This window comes from Microcebus murinus, chromosome 2 (assembly GCF_040939455.1).
Source record: "Microcebus murinus isolate Inina chromosome 2, M.murinus_Inina_mat1.0, whole genome shotgun sequence".
NCBI classification, from domain to species: domain Eukaryota; kingdom Metazoa; phylum Chordata; class Mammalia; order Primates; family Cheirogaleidae; genus Microcebus; species Microcebus murinus.
The window spans coordinates 22,625,101-22,648,014 of NC_134105.1; the positions used below are offsets into that span (position 1 = coordinate 22,625,101).

The 22,914-nt window shown below is 44.2% G+C and overlaps 1 protein-coding gene and 1 pseudogene across 1 annotated transcript in view; one reads left to right on the top strand and one right to left on the bottom strand.

Moving 5' to 3' along the window:
* Positions 1 to 5,731: 5,731 nt before the first annotated feature.
* Positions 5,732 to 22,914, top strand: part of HDAC1 (histone deacetylase 1) — a 33,499-nt gene continuing 16,316 nt past the window's right edge. Inside the window, exons 1-2 of the mRNA XM_012765405.3 lie at positions 5,732 to 5,894; positions 11,704 to 11,816. Of these exons, the coding sequence (XP_012620859.1) occupies positions 5,846 to 5,894; positions 11,704 to 11,816 (162 nt within the window). The 5' untranslated portion in view covers positions 5,732 to 5,845. The remainder of the gene's footprint in view (positions 5,895 to 11,703; positions 11,817 to 22,914) is intronic.
* On the bottom strand, positions 19,127 to 19,497 carry LOC142863086 (large ribosomal subunit protein P1 pseudogene; annotated as a pseudogene).

Consider the following 22,914-nt stretch of genomic DNA (forward strand, 5'->3'; position numbering starts at 1 on the left):
TTTTTTTGAGACAGAGTCTCACTTTGTTGCCCAGGCTAGAGTGAGTGCCATGGCGTCAGCCTAGCTCACAGCAACCTCAAACTCCTGGGCTCGAGTGATCCTTCTGCCTCAGCCTCCCGGGTAGCTGGGACTACAGGCATGCGCCACCATGCCCGGCTAATTTTTTATATATATATCAGTTGGCCAATTAATTTGTTTCTATTTATAGTAGAGACGGGGTCTTGCTCTTGCTCAGGCTGGTTTTGAACTCCTGACCTTGAGCAATCCACCCGCCTCGGCCTCCCAGAGTGCTAGGATTACAGGCGTGAGCCACAGCGCCCGGCCTTTTTGTGGGGATTTTTAAGGGCAGTAAAGTGAAGCAGTAGGAATGGAGAAGGAACAAAGAAATCTGTAACTGTCCTCAAAGACGTTTTGATTCACCATAAGGATGTTTTTTTGTTTTTGTTTTTTTTTTTTTTTTTTTTGAGACAGAGTCTCACTTTGTTGCCCAGGCTAGAGTGAGTGCCATGGCGGCAGCCTAGCTCACAGCAACCTCAGACTCCTGGGCTCAAGCGATCCTCCTGCCTCAGCCTCCCGAGTAACTGGGACTACAGGCATGCGCCACCATGCCCGGCTAATTTTTTCTGTATGTATTAGTTGGCCAATTAATTTTCTTTCTATTTATAGTAGAGACGGGGTCTCGCTCTTGTTCAGGCTGGTTTTGAACTCCTGACCTTGAGCAATCCACCCACCTCGGCCTCCCAGAGTGCTAGGATTACAGGCGTGAGCCACCGCGCCCGGCCGTATAAGGATGTTTTTAAAGATTGAATTAGGGCCGGGCGCAGTGGCTCACGCCTGTAATCCTAGCTCTCTGGGAGGCCGAGGCGGGCGGATTGCTCAAGGTCAGGAGTTCGAAACCAGCCTGAACAAGAGCGAGACCCCGTCTCTATATAAATAGAAAGAAACTAATTGGCCAACTAATATATAGAAAAATTAGCCGGGCATGGTGGCGCATGCCTATAGTCCCAGCTACTCGGGAGGCTGAGGCAGGATAGCTTGAGCCCATGAGTCTGAGGTTTCTGTGAGCTAGGCTGACGCCACGGCACTCACGCTAGCCTGGGCAACAAAGTGAGACTCTGTCTCAAAAAAAAAAAAAAAGATTGAATTAGCCAGGTGTGGTAGCTCTTGTCTGTAATCCTAACACTTTGGAGGGCCAAGCAGGAGGATTACTTGAGGCCAGGAGTTCCAGACCAGCCTGAGCACCAGCAAGACCCCATTTCTACAAAAAACTAGAAAAAATTAACTGGGCATGGTGGCCAACGCCTGTAGTCCCAGCTACCAGGGTGGATGCAGTGAGCTATGATGATGCCACTGTACTCTATCCTGGATAAAGTGCGTGAGACCTTGTCTCCCCCATCCCCAAATGAATTAATTCACTGGTTTAACAAATATTTATGAACATCTACTAGGTGCCAGGCACCATTTGAGGCCCACAGGATATACAATAGATAACACATACACACACACAAATCTCTGCCCTTGTGGAGCTTACATTCTAATAAGGGAAGACAGGCAATAAACATCACAAAGAAGTAAATTAAACAGTATTCTACAGGGTGATGGGCACTAAGGGAAAAATAGGCAGGGTAAGGGGAGTTAGGAATGTCATCTTTAGGCGGAGGTTTGCAATTTTACAGGAAGTGGTTAGGGGAGGCCTCATTGAGAAGGCGACTTTGAGCAAAGATTTGAAAATGAGGGAGACAGCCACCTGGTATAGGTGAGGAGTAGTCAGCCAGAGGGAATAGCTGGAGGCAGGAACTTACCTGGCATACTTCAAGAGGGGGATAGATCCTAGGGGCCTGGGGCCTTGTGGCCTTTGCAGAAGCCATTTTGAGGAGACTTTGAAGTGATTCTGCAAACCTGTGACATGATCTGGCTTAGATTTTATTTTATTTATTTATGTTTTTTTTTTTTTTTTTTGAGACAGAGTCTCACTTTATTGCCCAGGCTAGAGTGAGTGCCGTGGCGTCAGCCTAGCTCACAGCAACCTCAAACTCCTGGCTCAAGCAATCCTCCTGCCTCAGCCTCCCAAGTAGCTGGGACTACAGGCATACACCACCATGCCCGGCTAATTTTTTGTATATATATATTAGTTGGCCAATTAATTTCTTTCTATTTATAGTAGAGACGGGGTCTCACTCTTGCTCAGGTTGGTTTTGAACTCCTGACCTTGAGCAATCCGCCTGCCTCGGCCTCCCAGAGAGCTAGGATTACAGGCGTGAGCCACCGCGCCCGGCCTATTTATGTATTTTTGAGACACAGTCTCGCTTTGTTGCCCAGGCTAGAGAGTGAGTGCCATGGCATTAGCCTAGCTCACAGTAACCTCAATCTCCTGGGCTCAGCGATCCTGCTGCCTCAGCCTCCCAAGTAGCTGGAACTATAGGCATGCGCCACCATGCCCAGCTAATTCTTTGTATATATATTTTTAGTTGGTCAATTAATTTCTTTCTATTTTTGGTAGAGACGGGGGTCTCACTCTTGCTCAGGCTGGTTTCGAACTCCTGACCTGGAGCAATCCGCCCGCCTCGGCCTCCCAGAGAGCTAGGATTACAGGCGTGAGACACCGCTCCCGGCCTACAATGACTTTTTGAGTGCTAATTGTATTATGACCTGGATGTGATTGGCAGTAAAAGCCCCCAGAAAAGGACTGATAGCAACCTGGAACCAGCCTAAGATAAGGTGAGCTGTCTAGTAAGGTTATGAGCATCTTGTTGTTTGTGACATTCAAATGGGCTTTGGAAAACCACAGGTTGGTTATGTAGAGAGATTATCAACATCAGATGGAGTGTGAGGACTCTTCCAGGCTTGACAATCTTTGAGGCTTTAGAAAAAGGCAAGAGGCCGGGCACAGTGGCTCACGCCTGTAATCCTAGCACTCTGCGAGGCCGAGGCAGGTGAATTGCTGGAGGTCAGGAGTTCAAAACCAGCCTTTGCAAGAGCAAGACCCCATCTCTACTGAAAATAGAAAGAAATTAATTGCCAACTAATATATATAGAAAAAATTAGCCGGGCATGGTGGCACATGCCTGTAGTCCCAGCTACTTGGGAGGCTGAGGCAGGAGGATCACTTGAGCCCAGGAGTTTGAGGTTGCTGCGAGCTAGGCTGATGCCATGGCACTCACTCTAGCCTGGGCAAGAAAGACTCTGTCTCAAAAAAAAGAGAAAGATTTTAAAAGGATGGCTCTTACTACTGTCTTAAAAATAGATGGAGTTAGCCAATTTATAAAACTGGAGAGATTTTGCAAAAACTTTTTGTATAAGACTCAGATTTCTGCCTTCTCTTGAAAAATAGGAAGCTTTGGACATGTTGGGTTTACCTCTCCTCTGGGAGCTAAGCAGTGGTTACCTGCTTCAGGTGGGGCATGGACTCTCCCTTTGTCAGAATTCCCTTAGACAAGAAAAGTGACTGTCAGTAGCTTATTGATCATCAAGCTTGCTCTGTTGTTCTTATAACAAAGAGGAAATAGTTTTTCTGCACCCACACTTCCATTAAAAAGTCAGACAATTAAAGATACCTGAAGATGGCAATGTGTTTGATAAAAAATGGGGGAAAGTCATATTTCTTTATAAAAGTGAAAAATAATATAATTTGAACAATATGCAAAGAGCATCTGAGTCATAATATAAATCCATTCATTTACATCACCTGCCTGACCTGCTGCCACACCCATGACGTCATCTGATCTCCACCCTCCTCCACTTTCAGACACTGTGTGCAGCCAGAGTTGGTGCTTTGTATTCTTCTTCTCATCAAACAAAGAGGGAAATGGAGGCCCAGAAAGCTTAAGTGTTTAAACCCACCCAAGGCTAGCTAGGAAGCAGCAACACAGAACTGGGACTAGGGTTTGTTCTATGGCCTTTTGGTCTTTCGATAACAGTTAAGACTGCCCGGTCTAAGGCCGGGCGCGGTGGCTCACGCCTGTAATCCTAGCACTCTGGGAGGCCGAGGCGGGCAGATTGCTCGAGGTCAGGAGTTCGAAACCAGCCTGAGCAAAAGCGAGACCCCGTCTCTATTATAAATAGAAAGAAAATAATTGGCCAACTAATATATATAGAAAAAATTAGCCAGGCATGGTGGCCCATGCCTGTAGTCCCAGCTACTCGGGAGGCTGAGGCAGCAGGATCGCTTGAGCCCAGGAGATTGAGGTTGCTGTGAGCTAGGCTGATGCCAGGGCACTTACTCTAGCCTGGGCAACAAAGTGAGACTCTGTCTCAAAAAAAAAAAAAAAAAAAAAAAAAAAAAAGACTGCCCGGTCTTAACTCTTCTGTTACCTTATAATTAATGATCCAAATGTAGTTCCCAACTGAGGAGCACAAGTCTCCAAGTACTCTTTTAAGAGGCAGAAAATGTATCTTATTAAGTGTAGGACCGTATGTAAGTAGCTAACTTAACACAATGCTTGGCACATAGTAAGTACTCATTGAGTATTCATATTATGGTAGTTGTCATTTTAACAGTCCAGCACAGGCACTTTTCCATCTTTCAGCTTGCTTTCTTTCTTTTATCTGTAGCAGCAGGGTCTCCCTCTGTCACCCAGGTTAGAGTACAATGGTACGATCATAGCTCACTGTAACCTCCAGTTCCTGGGCTCAAGAGATCCTCCCACCTTCAGCCTCCCTAGTAGCTGGGACTACAGGCACATACCACTTTGCTCAGCTAAGTAAAAATAAATTTTTTTAAGAGATGGGGTCTTGCTCTGTTACCCACGCTGGCCTTGAACTCCTAGCCCTAAGGGATCCTACTGCCTAGGCCTCCCAAAGTGCTGGGATTACATGTGTGAACCACCATGCCCATTTTCAGTTTTAAATAGTAACCAGTTGATGATTTTACACCCCCTCTAAGCACCCTTCCCCCAGACACTTGGCAATGTCTGAAAACAATTTTGGTTGTAACAACTCGGGTGGGGTTGCAATTGGCATATAATGGGTAGAGGCCAAGGATGCTGCTGCTAAACATCCGTCAATGTACAGGACAAGCTCCTTTAACAAAGAACTATCCAGCCCAAAATGTTATTAGCTTCCAGGTTGAGAAGCCCTGTCCTCCTATAATGGGATAATCTGCTTCCTCCTGTTTAAAAAGACTCCTGGGTCATCCTTGGTGACTTCATCAGGGAGAGAGGCGTTAGAGTCAGAAAGCCTGGGTCTTGTTGCTTTTTACAGTGCCTCGGTGCATGGCAGGCATTCAAAATTACTAGTTGTATAACTCGGAGCAATTCACAAAGATCTGAACTTCTTTATCCTTATCTGTAAAATGGGGATTAAAAGCCCACAACCGGCACTCCACGCACATTAGTTCTCTTTCCCTTTCCTGTCAGTTTCTCCCCCTCAGACCCTGCATTCTAACCCAGGTTCAGCCCCTTTATTAACTGAGTGACCTTGTGCAAGTCACTTTTCCACTGTAGGCCTCGGTTTATTCTCTGTAAAATCAGAAAGTTGGCCTCTGACCTCCACGCACGCTTCCAACAACGAAATGGGACTGTGAAGTTCTCGGAGCTGCTTTCCTCCCCCGGGACTAATGGTACGGTCCCCGGGCGCTCCCCCACCCCTCCGTCGCGGACCTTGGTACAGGCCCAGGGGGCCCTAGGCGGCCTCTCCGGGCTGCCCTTGCCCCCTGCCGAGTTCCGGGCCCGTCCCTGCGCAAGCTGATTGGCTGGAGCGGTGCCCGGGCTGCGCGGCCATAGGTGAGCCCAGGAGGGGACGGGCGGAGCGGGCTGGAGACCCGCCCTCTCCCCGCTGGGTCGGACGCTGAGCGGAGCCGCGGGCGGGCGGACGGACCGACTGACGGGAGGGACGGGAGGCGAGCAAGATGGCGCAGACGCAGGGCACCAGGAGGAAAGTCTGTTACTACTACGACGGTGAGCACCGTCCTCGCGGCGGGGGCGGGGCCGGGCCGGGCCGGGGCTGGAGCGCCGAGAGGGGAGGCTGCGGGGAGCTGAGGCGTTGGAAGCCGAGGCCGCGGGGAGAGGGAGGCTGAGGAAGGAGGCTGAGAGGAGGAGATCGAGGCTGAGGGAGGAGGCTGTGGGAAAAGGAGGTCGAGGCTGAGCCCGAGAGGGGATTGTGGGGCGGAGGAGCCTGAGGCAGCCTCGGTGGGAGATTCCACAGAAGTCTAGCGTGGAGAGTTTGCATGGGACTCCTGGAGAGGAGGCTGCGGCTGAGCAGGGAGGCAGAATCTGATGGAGACGGTTGCAAGGATGTATTTTCCTGCTGAGAACACAAAGCTCTTTCACTGCCCGTTCCTTCCACATCTTATTTTGGTGAGAGTCCTGCAGGACTGGTCACCCGCTTCCCCTCCCCCAGTCTCTGAGCAGGGCCTGCAGTTGCTGCTGCGACATGGGGCGCCTGGGATTGGAAGGGGAAGGATGCAACCTGCTAAAACAAGACTTTTCGGTCCACAAGATCTCTTGAGCAGCTTACTCTGTTCTAAGTAGTGTGGAGATGCGGGGCCATGCGAATTATCAAGCCCCCCTTCCTATCCTCAGCTCACAGTCTAGAGGGGCAGACAGACAAGGACAGAAGTACTACTCTCTTGTGTCAGTGCTGGGATGAAGGAGAGCTCCGAGTGTTAGGGGAGCACAGAGAAGAGGCACCCAACCGGGCCTGAAGAGTCGGGGCAGGAAGGGACATCTCAGGACCTGAAGAACAGGAGTTCTTAGCCAGGCACAGGGAAGGCAAAGATAGCAGCAAGCTCAGAGGCAAGGGAGGGGACAGGACCTTTGAAAAACCAGCATGCATTTTTACAGTATGGCTGGTGGATAGATTTGGGGGCCTAGTGTAGAAGGTGGGGAGCAAGGGTGAGGGGAGGGTTGCAAGTGATGAGGCTGGAGAAGTAAGTAAGCTGGGCATGCTGTCCCAAGGAAGTTGGACTTTATTCTGAGGGCACTTGTGAATCATTACAGTTTTATGCAGGATAGTGACATCATCAGGTTTATACCTTAGAAATAGCACTCTGGGACAGAAATTCAGTTCATGAATATACAGTAACCAAGAAAGCATGGATCCCAACTTTTTGGTGTGGGTGATTTGATGATGGGCGTTTGGAGAAGGCCATGTCAGTTGATGACTTTGGCATTTTTTTTCTTTGTTTTTTTTTAGAAATAATTATTGAGATGTCTAGGGGACATCCAAGTAGAGGCAGCCAGTAGTAGAAGACAGAGTTGAGGAAATAGAGATTTTTGGTAGTCATTAATGTCTTAGTCCATTTTGTGTTATGAGAACAGAAATGCTACAGACTGGGTAATTTATAAAGAACAGAAATTTATGAGTGGGTGCAGTGGCCACTGCGCCTGGCCTCTACAAAAATTTTTAAAAAATTATCAGTGCATGGTGGTATGTACTTGTAGTCCCAGCAACTTGGGAGACTGAGGCAAGACTGCATGAGCCCAGGAGTTTGAGGTTGCAGTGAACTATGATTGTGCCACTGTACTCCAGCCTGAGTAACAAAATGAGGCTCTTTATATTTAAGAAAAAACCCCACAAAAACCCAGAAATTTATTTCTCACAGTTCTGGAGGCTGGGAAGACTAAGGCATCAGTATTTAGTATCTGAAGTTCTGGTCTCTGCTTACAATATGGTGCCTTGAACTCTATGTTCTCAGTTGGCAGAAGCACAAACAGGAGGGATGAACTTCCTCTGACAAGCCCTTTTATAAGGGTGTTAATCTTGTTCATGAGGGTGGAGCCCTCATGACCTAAACACCTCCCAAAAGTCTCCACCTCCCAACACTGTTGGCTCTGGGTATTAAGTTTCCAACACATGAATTTTGGGGGACACATTCACACTATAAGAGTCAGCATACAGCTAGTAATTTTAGAGGTGGGTCTTACTATGTTGCCCAGGCTGGTATTGAACTCTTGGCCTCAAGTGATCCTCCTGCCTTGGCCTTGAAAAGTGTTGGATTTACAGGCGTGAGCCACCACTCCTGACTCAGATAGTTTTAGTTATGGTAAATTTAGTTATAGTGGATGCAATCACCCAAGAAATTGTATAGGTGAAAAGAGAAGAAGATCCAGGGTAGAATTCTAAGGAGGTGGAGGAAAAGTCTAATGGCCCTCATTCTCTGTACTCTCTGTCATAGCATTTGTCACTATGTATTAGACATGCCCATTTACTTGGTCATGTTTCTTGCAGACAAGCAAGCTGCTCAGGGAAAAGGGCCATGCTTCGTTGAGAATACAGTATCCCCAACCCCCAAAACAGTGTTTAGCTCATAGTAGGCTCTCATTCTTTTTTTGAAACAGAGTTTGGCTCTGTCGCCTGGGCTTAGAGTGCTGTGGCATCAGCCTAGCTCATAGCAACCTCAAACTCCTGGGCTCAAGCGATCCTCCTGCCTCAGCCTCCTGAGTTGCTGGGACTACAGGTGCAAGCCACCATGCCTGGCTCATTTTTTCTATTTTTAGTAGAGATAGGGTCTTGTTCTTGCTCAGGCTGGTCTTGAATTCCTGAGCTCAAGCAATCATCCTGTCTTGGCCTCCCAGAGTGCTAGGATTACAGGCATGAGCCACCATGCCCAGCCATAGTAGGCTCTCAATCTTGTTGATTAAATTAATAAAGACACAGAGGGGAGGCTCCATAGTGAACCAGAAAATGTTGGGTTACATAATATTATAGAAGCCAAAGGAGGGCGAGATTGGGCAGGTGTTGACAGCAGTTGGGACAGAAGCTAGATTGCAGTAGATTCAGGAATGAATGGATAGGTGAAAAGGAGACATTAGGTTGAATGGTTTTAGGGGGAAGCTTTTGTGAGGTAGGGAGAGAGGATTATGGATAAAAGGGAGATGCAGTGTTCAAATGTAGGTAAGTTTGAAGGGGATATGATGGGAGAGAGTTGAGGGAGTTCTCAAGATGAGGAAAGAGAATTGAGAATTTTCCTGAGGGTGAGGGAGGACAGTTGGTAGAGTAGGAATCTTGAAGAGAGGAAATCTTTTTTGTTTTTTGTTTGGAGACAGAGTCTCGCTGTCACCCTGGATAGAGTGCAGTGTCGTCATCACAGCTCAGTGCAACCTCATACTCCTGGGCTGTAGCGATCATTGCCTTAGCTGGGACTTTAGGTGCAAACCATGACACCAGCTAATTTTTCTACTTCTAGTAGAGATGGGCTCTACCTCTTGCTCAGGCTACCTAAATAGCTGTTGTGAAAGAGGGAGTTAGGGAATAAATTTGGAATGATTATTGAGCAGTGATGAGGACTTGTTTGAGGCTGGAACCTATGATTTTGTAGCCACATCATTTTGCACAGTTTTATGATCTTGACATTCTCAGTCTTTTTTTTTTTTGAGACAGAGTCTCGCTTTGTTGCCCAGGCTAGAGTGAGTGCCGTGGCGTCAGCCTAGCTCACAGCAACCTCAAACTCCTGGGCTCCAGCAATCCTTCTGCCTCAGCCTCCCGAGTAGCTGGGACTACAGGCATGCACCACCATGCCCGGCTAATTTTTTCTATATATATTAGTTGGCCAATTAATTTCTTTCTATTTATAGTAGAGATGGGGTCTCGCTCTTGCTTAGAGCTGGTTTCGAACTCCTGACCTTGAGCAATCTGCCCGCCTTGGCCTCCCAGAGAGCTAGGATTATATGCATGAGGTACTGCGCCCAGCCGACATTCTCAGTCTTTAGAGAAGGAGTAGACTTATTACTTGAGAAACTGTTAGTTTTGCAGTGTGAGGTCACTAGCTTGGGACTCAGATTTGGCTCTGCCATTCAGAAGTTTTGCAGTATCCAGCTACTTGGGAGGCTGAGCCAGAAGGATCGCTTGAGCTCAGGAGATTGAGGTTGCTGTGAGCTAGGCTGATGCCATGGCACTCTAGCCTGGGTGAGTGAGATACTGTCTCAGAAAAAAAAAAAAAAAAACCCAAAAAACCAAACACAATTAATGAAGTGCTATATACAAATTGCATTTAGAGGAAAAGACTATTTATTCTGATCAAGAAAGGGTTTGGAGCTTGAGCTGGGCTTTGTAGTATGAGGATCATAAGAGAAGAGGGACATTCCAGCTCAAAGGAACAGTCTGCACAAGGGATACTTTGATGTGAACGTGAATGCCGTGTTCAGGGTGCTGATAAATCTGGTGTGTCTAGAGTGTGAGTTGGCAAATTTTTTCTGTAAAGGGCCAAATAGTAAATATTTTAGGCTTTATTTTGCCATATGGATAGGTCTCTGGCAACTACTTAACTACTCAGCTCTGTCACTGTAGTGTGAAAACAGCCATAGAGGATATATAAACTAATGGGCATGATTGTGTTCCAGTAAAATTTTATTTATGAAAACAGCCAGTTGTATTTGGCGCAAGGGCCACAATTTGCCTACTGCTGTCTGGAGCAAAGAGAGTAAGGGTGTATGTGTGTGTGTGTGTGTGTGTGTGTGTGTGTGTGTGTGTGTGTGTGTGTGTGTACGCGCCAGTACACACTGAGGATATAGGGGAGGGTGGTGGTGGTAGGTAGCAGATGAAGCTAGAAAGGCAGATTAAAAAAATCCTAGAAAGCCAGGCTACTGCATTTATTATTTTTTGTGATGAGGTCTCCTTATGTTGCCCAGGCTGGTCTTTTTTTTTTTTTTTGAGACAGAGTCTCACTCTATTGCCTGGGCTAAAGTACCGTGGTGTCAGCCTAGCTCACAGCAACCTCGAACTCCTGGGCTCAAGCAATCCTGCTGCCTCAGCCTCCCGAGGGCTGGGACTACAGGCTGTAATGTGCCACCATGCCTGGCTAAATTTTTCTATATATTTTTAGTTGGCTAATTAATTTCTTTTCATTTTTAGTAGAGACGGGGTCTTGCTCTTGGTCAGGCTGGTTTTGAACTCCTAACCTTGAGTCATCCGCCCGCCTTGGCCTCCCAGAGTGCTAGGTGCCTGGCCTCCCAGGCTGGTCTTGAACTCCTGGGCTCAAGTTGTACTTATTCCTGTGGGGGATGGGGAAGCATAAAGGATTTTTGAGCAGAAGAGTAATGTTAACAGAGTTGTAGATTAGGAAAATAACTCTGGTGACAGTGTGGCAAGTAGTTCCAGAGGGACCAATTAGAAGGCTATTGCTATGGATGAAGCAAGCCATGATAAGGGTCAAGTTTTCTTATCTGTAAAATGGGAATACTGGAATGCAACTTTCGACAAAAAAGATAAAAGGAAGTAAATAATTAAAAAATTAAAAATAAAAATAAATAAATTAAAAATAAATAAATAAATAAAAATAAAATGGGAATAATACTCCCTGTCCTAGCCATTTTACAGCGTTGTTATGAGGATCCAGTAAGAAAATGAAGTCAATGTGCTTTGACACAGTAAGTGTCACAATATGTAAGAGGTAAACTGTAGCTTATAATAATTCTGAGTAGTGATGGTAATTTTTCTGTTGTGGGAGGGAATTCCTTGGAGGTATAGTGAGGTGAATCATCTCCCTGGCTGTTCCTCAGTAGCTTTGGAATGAACCTCTCTACTGTCTGGTGCCTGTGGGTTCCAAGATAAGAAAGTGGGCTAGATTGACCTTAAATGCTGACCTCACCAGGGTCCCCTGCTTTTTGATTTTTTCTTTTGGAGTTACCCTTCCTTAGGGTGGGAAAGAATCTTGGAAGCTAGAAATGAGCCAGAAAGAGTTTGCTGGTAGCTTGTTATAAAAATTCTTGGGTTCTCCTGGGAGTGTATGTCTAACTATGTCACTGACTGTCACTCTTTCTTCTTCAGGGGATGTTGGAAATTACTATTATGGACAAGGCCACCCAATGAAGCCTCACCGAATCCGCATGACTCACAATTTGCTGCTTAACTATGGTCTCTACCGAAAGATGGAAATCTATGTGAGTTACTGGGAGCACTGCTGCTCCCTAACCTCCTCAGTTCTGGTTCCCCATATGCCATTCATTATCTCATTTTCTCAAATACTCATTCATCAAATGTGTTGAGTGGCTGTTATGTGGCAGACACAGTAAATGACAAGGATTCTGTTTTTAAGGTGTTCACTCTAGTGCTGGAGACCCACATGTAAATAAATAAATTATACTACAACGTGTACATTTACTAATTAAAAATGTGTAAGGCCAGGCAAGGTGGCTCACATTTGTAATCCTAGCACTTTGGGAGGTTGAGGCCGGAGGATTGCTTGAGGCCAGGAGTTTGAGACCAGCCTGAGCAAGAGCAAGACCCTGTCTCTACAAAAAATAGAAAAATTAGTTGAGTGTGGTGGTGCACACCTGTAGTCCCAGCTACTCAGGAGGCTGAGGCAGGAGGATTGCTTGAGCCCAGGAGTTTGAGTTTGTAGTGAGCTATGATGATGCCACTCAACACTAGCCCGGGCAACAGCAAGACCCTGTCTCAAAACAAACAAAACAAAAAATGTACAAGATGAAGAGATAATGAAGAGTAAAGGATGAACAGAGCCTTGGAATGTTTCCTAGAGGTGATATCTTTATTTTTTTCCTTTTTTGAGACAGAATCTCACTCTATTGCACTGAGGAGAGAGTACAGTCCTGAGCTCAAACTATCCTCCTGCCTTGGTCTCCCAGGAGTGCTAGGATTATTGGTGTGAGCCACTGTGCCTGGCTCCTAGAGGTGATACCTTAGTAAGGTTTTAAAGATTGAATAGATTTAACTTGGAGGTCAGGAGGGGACTTGCATTCTAGGCCAAAGGAAGGATATATACAAAAAGGCAGAAGTAAGAATAATATGGTGTTTAGGGAAAATATAAGTAGTTCAGTATACAGGTACTGCTATAGTGTAAAGTTCACAGGTGTGAGTGGAGGGAGATTAAGCTGTAGAGATCAGGAAGGGTTGGATGTGCTGTACTAAACAATTCTGATGGGCCAGGGTAAAATATCCAGTTCTGGCCAGGCGCAGTGGCTCATGCCTGTAATCCTAGTACTTTGGGAGGCCAAGGCAGGAGGATTGCTTGAGCCTAGGAGTTCAAGGTTGCAGTGAGCTGTGATGGTACCATTGTACTCTGGCCTGGGTAGCAGACTCTGTCTCTAAAAAAACAATTCTGTGCCTAAAAGAGGGATTTGGGACTGTGTTGAACTAGATGCCAAATCTCTAGTTATTAGAGAGTATAAACTCTGTCTAAACTTTAGACTTAGCTCCAGGTGATTTTTGCCGGATCTTTCAGTTTTTAAAGAAAACCTGGAAATCCAGATTATTATGTAAAATATCCCCTGGTTTAAATATTGGCCCAAGGTTTTTGTTTTTATTTGTTTTAAATGTGTATACAAACAAAACATTAATACATCTGTAGACCGAATTTGGTCCAACAGTTCCCAGTTTTAACCCCTTCTGGAGGCAGTGAGTAGAAACAAGTGAAGGGTTTCAAATGAAAGAGAAATAGGAACAAAAATACCTTTTAGAAGCAGTAAGGCTGTTGTAAGAGTCCAAATGAGAAAATAAAGAGGGGCTGGGGGCGCATGTGCCTTATGGCATAAGAGTCTGTTGTTAAAGTCTGTGCCTATAGCTTGAGTAACCTAGCAACAGCAGTATCCTTCTCACCATTCCAGAGTCCAGAGTGCTCACCATTACATGATGGAACCCCATTCCTTCTCACCATTCCAGAGACTAAAAGGAGATGAGTCTTCTGTCCCAGATGGCCTTGTCATATCTCTGGAGAGCTGGGGAAGCAAGGAGGGAAAGTAGACAGATCTTGGGACTTCAGAGCTTTTTCAGGTGTGAAGGGCAGTTGGGAGTGAAAAACATAGTACAGGGCAGCAGAGGTTTTTAGGGATTCTGAAGAGCAGACTAGATCCCCTAACCCCCCTCACCACCCCTGCCTCCTTTTTTTTTTTTTTTTTCAGACAGAGTCTCACTTTGTTGCCCAGGCTACAGTGAGTGCCATGGTGTCAGCCTGGCTCACAGCAACCTCAAACTCCTGGACTCAAGCAATCCTGCTGCCTCAGCCTCCTGCTGGGACTACAGGCATGCACCACCAGGCCTGGCTAATATTTTCTATATATATTAGTTGGCCAATTAATTTCTTTCTGTTTCTAGTAGAGACGGGATCTCCCTCTTGCTCAGGCTGGTTTCGAACTCCTGACCTTGAGCAATCTGCCCGCCTCGGCCTCCCAGAGTGCTAGGATTACAGGCGTGAGCCACCGCGCCCAGCCCTCCTTTTTTTTTTTAAGAGACAGGATCTTGTTTTGTTGTCCAGTCTGGAGTGCAGTGGCAGGATCATAGCTTACTGCAGCCTTGAACTCCTGGGCTCAAGTAATCCTCTTGCTGGGACTCCCCCACCCCCCTTTTTTAAAAGAGAAAACCCTCCCTGCCAGATGCTTCCCAACAGACTTCCCTTTACATCTCACTGGGTCATTTACTATCCTCAGACCATTCACCTGTGAAGGGGGATAGGATTACCAGAACTGGCTTAGACTAATCATGATTCTATCCTTAGGGCTTGGTGCATTAACACCCAACTAAATTTGGATTTGTTACCAAGAAAGAAGGGAGAGAATGACTCTTGGGCAGGTAACCAAAAGTGGCTGTCATAAGAGATAATACCACCTTATTGGAAATGACTTCATCATTGTGGTGGTACTATTGTAAATTCCTAAAGCAAAACCCTAGTATAATCTCTCCTTCCCAGATCTCTAGACCTTGTTCTTTCTAATGTGTTCTTTTTCCTCCTCTGGCTCTGCCTCTCTACTGAGTATGAATCTTTGTTGGTCTTGTTCTCCAAACTGTACTTCTCTACATTCATCTCTCCTATCTTTTACTTTCTTTGGCCTGTGATCTTAGCATCCCTTTCCCAAAGCACATGTATCCATTTTAGTATCTGTCCTGAAATTGATGGCTTCCTGGAGTAATTCTTGAAAGAAGCTCTTTAGACTGCTTCTAAAAGTTGTTGTATTACCTCTATCTGTATATATGAAGGAGGCAAATTAAGGTCTTTTTCACGTAATTTCACCCTCTGGTCCCTCCCGGAATCCTGTCTCCACACGTCTGATTCATTTCTCCCAGAATCTACATCCTTACTTTACATCTAGGCACCTTCTTCCTATTTAAATAATCAACACTCCTGCTCTCTTCTTTGCCTTGGATGCTAATTTTGTATATTTCCGGGCTTTTTTTATTTTTTTTTTTTATTTTTTACATAACACGTCGGGGTAAGTAGTTTCCGGGCTTTTTATTCATTGCCTTCTGTACTTTTTAAAAAATGTTTTTATTAAATATTGAGTAGACAGGCGATGGCTCATGCCTGTAATCCTAGCACTCTGGGAGGCCGAGGCGGGCGGATCGCTCAAGGTCAGGAGTTCGAAACCAGCCTGAGCAAGAGTGAGACCCCGTCTCTACTAAAAAATATAGAAAGAGATTAATTGGCCAACTAAAAATATATAGAAAAAATTAGCCGGGCATGGTGGTGCATGCTGGTAGTCCCAGCTACTCTGGAGGCTGAGGCAGAAGGATTGCTTGAGCCCAGGAGTTTGAGGTTGCTATGAGCTGGGCTGACACCACGGCACTCTAGCCTGGGCAACAGAGCAAAACTCTGTCTCAAAAAAAAAAGAAAAGAAAATTTTATTTATTTAAATATTTTAATAATGCAGGAACATTTATATTCTTACAACCCAATCACTCTTCTAAATTTTCTTTTTATCATTCCGATGCTTTAAAAAAAGTTTATCTATGTGTATTCATTTGTTTTTGAACTTTACAGAAAAGGTAATATACTATGTGTAGTCTTCTGAGACTTGTTTTTATCATACAATAATAGTAAATCTATCCACCTTGTTGCATATAGCTATAGTTCTTTCATTTTTCTCTGCTGAATAATATTCTATCATGTCAGTATACTGCAGTTTATCCATTCTTCTATGATCCTAATTTGTATCCAGTTTTTTAATATTGGAAACAGTGTTACAATGAACATTTTTATGCATATCTCAGTGCATATGTGTAAGAATTTCTTTTTTCTTTTATGTATAAGAATTTCTTTTGGATGTATCGCTGGGAGTGGAATTGCTGGATTGTAGGGTATATGAATATTAATGCCAAGTTACTTTTCAGTGTGGTTCAATTTATACTCCCACTGGCAGCATAAAATGCTGTGAGTCACATCCTCTCCTATACTTGCAATTAGACTTTTAAAATTTTTCCAATCAAGGCTGGTCCAATAGTAGTGGGTTATCAGAACTTATTAACATTAGTGTCACTAAAGTTGGTATACAGCCCCCATTGTTAAATTTGACTGGCTTTTATAAAAATAATAAAAATTTTAAACAATTTAAAATAATAAAATTTTGCCATTCAAGAGCTGGGTGCTGTGGTGTGTATCTGTAGTCCCAGCTATTTGGGAGGCTGAGGCAGGAGGATCCCTTGAGCCTAGGGTTTGAACTAGCCTGGGCAACACAGCGAGACCCCATTTCTAAAAAAAAATTGCCAATTAATAGGTATAAAACAATATCTGATTATGATTTTGATTTGCATTTTGCTAATGATCAATGAAATTAAACATGTCTTCTTATATATAATCTATTTATATCTCCTCTACTGTGAAGAAGTGTCTTTTCATTTCTTTTGCCCATTTGCCTCTTGGGTTGTTTGGCTTTTTCTTCCAATTTCTACCTGTAGTAGTTCTTTTATATTTTCTGGTATTCTGATATAGATAAACCAGTGTCATTATATTGCTGTAAATATCTTTTGTTCTGGTTTTGTGTTTTAACTGTAACATATCTTTTTTTTTTTTTTGAGACAGTCTCGCTCTGTTGTCCGGGCTAAAGTGCCATGGTGTCAGTCTAGCTCTCAGCAACCTCAAACTCCTGGGCTCAAGCGATCCTCCCGCCTCAGCCTCCCAAGTAGCTAGGACTACAGGCATGTGCCACCATGCCCGGCTAATTTTTTCTGTATATTTTTAGTTGTCCAGCTAATTTCTTTCTGTTTTTAGTATAGATGGTGTCTTGCTCTTGCTCAGGCTGGTCTCTAACTCCTGAGCTCAAACCATCCTCCTGCCTTGGCCTCCCAGAGTTGCTAGGATTACAGGTGTGAACCATTGTGCCCGGCTTATAATGTATCCTTAATGAACAGAGTTTTTTTGGGGTTTTTTTGTTTTTTGGTTTTTTTTTTTGAGACAGAGTCTCACTTTGTTGTCCAGGCTAGAGTGAGTGCCATGGCGTCAGCCTAGCTCACAGCAACCTCAAACTCCTGGGCTCAAGTGATCCTACTGCCTCAGCCTCCCGAGTAGCTGGGACTACAGGCATGTGCCACCATGCCCAGCTAATTTTTTCTCTATATATCAGTTGGCCAATTACTTTCTTTCTATTTATAGTAGAGACGGGGTCTTGCTCTTGCTCAGGTTGGTCTCAAACTCCTGAGCTCAAACATTCCGCCCGCCTCGGCCTCCCACAGAGCTAGGATTACAGGCGTGAGCCACCACACCCAGCCATGAACAGAGTTCTTAATTTTTATACAGTATATTTATTGTTTCCTTTAAGTGTTTTTTGTGTCTTAAATCTTTCTCAACTTTGAAGGTATTTACCTGTGTTATCTTTTAAAAGCTTTATAGATTTGTCTTTCACAGATGGGTCTTTATGTAGAGTTGATTTTTTTTTTTTTTTGGTATAGTTTGAAGTAGAAATCTACTGAAATTTTTTCCCCATATTATCACAGCTGATTATTGAAAAGTCTATTCTTTCCCTACTGATCTGAGTGCTAGTTTTTATTTTTTTTTCCCTAAGAGATCTTGCTGTGTTGCCTAGGCTGGTCTTGAACTCCTGGGCTCAAGCAATCCTCTCTCCTCAGCCTCTTTTTTTTCTTAAGGAGGGAAGTGAGGAGGATGGTTCAGTTTCCTTTTTTTTTTTTTTGAGACAGAGTCTCACTCCATTGCCCTGAGTAGACTGCCATGGCATCAGCCTAGCTCACAGCAACCTAAAACTCCTGAGCTCAAGCAACCTTCCTGCCTGAGTAGCTGGGACTACAGGCGCATACCCCGAGGCCCGGATAATTTTTGTATTTTTAGTAGAGATAGGATCTCACTCTTGCTCAGGCTGGTCTCAAACTTCCTGAGCTCAAACGATCATCCCACCTCAGCCTCCCAGAGTACTAGGATTACCGTCATGAGCCTCCGCACCTGGCCTAGTTCTTTTGTATTTAAACATATATTCAAGGTCTCTGTAGATCTGATTCTGCTATTTGTTGTTTCTGTGGGCTCTCACTCCTAATGCTTTGTTTCCTGTATGTTTTCTGATTTTTGACTGTGAGGTTATGCAGTAGTCCCCCTCATCCAAGGGGGATATGTTCTAGGCACCCCCCAGTGGATACTTGAAACCATGGATAGTATTATACCCTATATATATTGTTTTTTCCTATACATACATACCTCTGATAAAGTTTAATTGATAAATTAGGTACAATAAGAGATTAACAAAAATAACTAATAATACAATAGAAAATTTATAACAATATATTGTTTATAGTTTCACATATAGAAGATTCATTCTTATCATAGATTTTAGCTACTTCAGGGTATGATTTTTTTTCTTTCTGTATTAAGTTGAGAACTTTTATCTTTTCACTTAAAGGAAGCACTTTACAGCTGCTCTTTGGCATATTGAAATTGCCAGCATTGCTAATCTTTCACTATGAGGCCATTATTAAGTAAAATAAGGGTTCCTTGAACATGAACACTGTGATACCTTGACAGGCAATCTAAGAGATCTAAGTGAACCTGTGGATAGTTTACAAAAGCGTGAGTGCACTGGACAAAGGGATGGTTCATGTCCCAGGTAGGACAAAGCTGGATGGCTCAAAATTTCATCATGTTATTCAGAATAGCTCTTGTTTATTTCTGGAATTTTCCATTTAATATTTTCAGACCACAGTTGGCTTCAGGGTAACTTCAACTGTGGAAATGGAAACCAAGCATAAGGGGAGGACTACTATATTCTTTGTAACTTTGAGTCCTGGGATGAAGATGGGTTCTTAGAAGATTTGCTTTTTTTTTTTTTTTGAGACAGAGTCTCACTCTGTTGCCTGGGCTAGAGTGAGTGCCATGGCGTCAGCCTAGCTCACAGCAACCTCAAACTCCTGGGCTCAAGCAATCCTTCTGCCTCAGCCTCCCGAGTAGCTGGGACTACAAGCATGTGCCACCATGCCCGGCTAATTTTTTCTTTTTCTTTTTTTTTTTTTTTGCGAGTTCTACTTTTTATTGAACATGTTACAAAAGAGATTTAGTCAAAAAGACCAAAGCCCATGTCATCATCAGACTCCTCAGATTCTTCTTTCTTTGCCTCCACTTTCTTTTCCTCAGCTGGGGCAGCGGCAGTGGAGGGGGCAGGACCTCCTGCTGGTGCAGCACCAGCTGCGGGAGCAGGTCCACCAGCCCCTACATTGCAGATGAGGCTCCCGATGTTGACATTGGCCAGGGCCTTTGCAAACAAGCCAGGCCAGAAAGTTCAGCATTTACACCAGCTGCTTTTATGAGGGCATTGATCTTATCCTCCGTGGGGGTCACCTCATCGTCTGCAGAATGAGGGCCAAGTAGATGCAGGCGAGCTCGGAGACGGAGGCCATGGCGCGGCGAGTATGGGGCTGGCGCTGCCGGGCACGGTGCTAGTTGCCGGATGAAGTGAGGGCCTCACCCCAGCGTGGCCTTAGCTTCCTCGGAAGAACCAAGCACCTTGGCGGCAGCTGAGGAAAGGCTAATTTTTCTATATATTTTTAGTTGGCCAATTAATTTCTTTCTACTTTTAGGAGAGACAGGGTCTCGCTCTTGCTCAGACTGGTCTCAAACTTCTGACCTTGAGCGATCCTCCCGCCTCAGCGTCCCAGAGTGCTAGGATTACAGGCGTGAGCCAACCCACACCAAGATTTGCTTTTACTTTGTAAAATAGCTGGCATTTGAGGTGGGCTGTGTCCTTCAGAGATTTGAGATAAAGGATGAATTTCAAGTGGTAGGAAGAACATGATCACAGATACTGTGTCGAGAAGCTCTATAAGTCTTGTTGAGGAAGACTTATATTGTTTGTCTGGAGTATAATATTTATGAAAGAGAGCTGGGGGGAATAGATTGGGAGAAGAACCTTGTGAAGTTCCTTGATTGCTATATCAGAGAGTTTAGAGTCTTTTCTTTTGTAAATAGGGAGTCATTGAATGTTTGAGAGCAGGGCATTAATTTTAAGATTTTTGTGATACCAATGTGGAAGATAGAAGATGATAGGGATGTATGTAAATGGGACCAATTAGGCGGCCAAAAATAATCCAAGTGAGTGTTAATTTATTAGGTCAACAGATACTTACCAAGCAGCTGCTACATGCCAAGCACCTGTTTGTTGCTTAGAATACAGACTAACCTGCTCTGGTTAGTCCCATAGTAGACCAACTAAATGAGCAATTTCTATGCAGTTTGTTGAGTGTTCTGGTGAGGGAAGTACAGGGTTACCAGGGGACTACATCAGAGTTACTTAACTGAGACTCTGAGGGGTCAAAGACAGCTTTCCAGCGTAATTGACTTTCTTTTTTCTTTTCTTTTCTTTTCTTTTCTTTTCTTTTCTTTTCTTTTCTTTTCTTTTCTTTTCTTTTCTTTCTTTTCTTTTCTTTTCTTTCTTTTCTTTCTTCTTTTTTTTTTTTTTAAGAGACAGGGTCTTGCTATGTCACCCAGACTGGAGTGCAGTGGCTATTCACAGGCGTGATTATGGCGCAGTGCACCTCAAACTCCTGAGCTCAAGTGATCCTCCTATCTCGTCCTCCCTATTAGTGGGGACTACCAGCGTGTGCCACCATACCCATCCTGACTTATCAGTTGCAACCTAAAAGTTGAGTAGAGGGTTGGAAGAGAGCAGTATCCTAGGTCACAGCATATGCAAAGGCCTAAAGGTGAGAGAGAGATTGCCCTTAGGGAATTTCAAGTAAAACCGTGCTTGGCAGATGGGTAAGGGTGCATGAAGTAAATTTAGCCCCTCAGACATGTTTTGTTTAACCCACAAAGTATTTTAAGAACTTTATGTTAATGGCTAACCTTTGAAAAAGTGAAATTTGACTGGCAAGGATCTGGCAATTGGGCCCAAATTCCCTCATGGCAGTAATCAGCCAGAGCTATGTAAATAAAGGCTGACCTCTGCTCACTGGTATTTTGTTTATTTGTTTATTTTAAGCACTGAGTTAGCTAAACTGCCTGACCCTTGTAAGTTTTGAATTTGGTGTTCCCTGGGTTAGAGCATACAATATTTAGGGGGATGCTAAAAAGGTAAGCAGGGATCAGATTATTCCAAGCCAGCTTAAAGAGTTTAAACTTGATATTGTGAGTATCCTATGAAGTGTTTTTAGAGGGGACTGGCATGATTCAGCTTGCATTTTAAGAGAGATAACTCTGCGTTTAGGACTGAGCATAAATTCATAATGTTAAGGTTGAGGCTGGATTACCAATTAGAAGATTGTTGCCACACTCCACTTCCACTTCTTTATAAAAAAAAGAAAAAAGAAAAAGAATTTTAATTAAATGTAATAATTTTAAAAAAAAGAAGAAGAAGATTGTTGCCACAATCCAAGCCAAAAAGGTGGTGGCCTGGGGATGGAAGGGGACAGATTTGACAGATGCATTGGTGGTGGTTTCAAGAGAAGTTGGGTGTAGTGGATGAGGAGAGAGAGGAATCAAAGATGATACTCTGGCTTCTGTCTTGGGCAACTATGTGGATGGTGGTGAGAACAGGAAACCTGGGAAGGAGGAACCTAGAGGTGTAGGGGAGCCAGAGATACCTCCGACTTCCCTTTTAGCTCTCAGTGGGCTCTACTGCTGGATCTAGAAACCAAATTGACACCAGGCAGATTAACAAGAGAAAAGTATGCAAATTTTGTTTGTTTTACAGGTACCTGGGGATCTTCATAAGAGAGTGAAGTCTGAGGAAGTGGCCAAAGCTAGATGCTTTTATATTTTTTAGACAAAGAATGATAAATTTGAGAAGAAATGACAGGACAAAGAAAATCTGGCTAGGGGCAGTAAATTTTCTAGAGAAGTAGGAGATGGGTGAGGGGTGTAAAACAGGTAGAAGATAAGAGTTACTTAGTTAAGTATGTTTATTCAGATTCTTTACAGCCTCCAATTACAAGTTTCTGGTGATAAGGCTATTTTCTCACCCTTATATGGTGAGGATACCCTTCTCAGAGGAATCTTTGTGGCTTGCTGCAGTCAGGAAGAGACAGGTCAGCTTGCCCTTTCTTTTTTATTTTTGAGACAGGGTCTTACTCTGTCTCTAGGGCTTGAGTGAAGTGGCATCATCATAGCTCACTGCAACCGGTTTTAAACTCCTGGACTCAAGTGATCCTCCTGCCTCAGTCTCCCAAGTAGCTGGGACTACAGGTGCATGCCACCATGCTCAGCTAATTTTTCTATTTTTTGTAGAGAGGGGCAGTCTAGGTCAAGCTGGTCTCAAGCTCCTGGCCTCAAGCGATCCTCCCACTTCAGCCTCCCAAAGTGCTATGATTACAGGTGCCAGTCTCCATGCCCGGCCAGCTTGCCCTTTCTGAAACCATAATTTCTCCAAGGTTTTCAACTCTAGATAATCAATATACCAATCAGGCATATTTTGGGATGGCACATTCTTCTCTCCTTTGGGAGAAATAGGGTAGTGGATGCAATCAAGATTATGGAGGTATGATGAGAGGGACTGGCAATGAAAGTGAAAAGGGACAGAGTTTAAAATGACACTTAATGTTTTCAGCCTGAGTGAATGTTGGTATCATTAACAGAAATAGTGAAAAAGATGTTCTAGAAGCTAAGTTAAATTTATATGCTTCTGGGCTCCCAATAACAAATTATTGTGTCCAGTTGAATTTGAAGTGCCTCTAGGGTTCGAGGGTGGAACTGGCTGGGTAGCTATTGGAATTGTAAACCTAGAGCTCAGAACCAAGATCAAGACTGAGAGTTTGAGCAGTCATCTGTCTAGAAGGTATAGCCAAACCAGAGAGATTGCCAAGAGTGTAAAGGAATTAGTA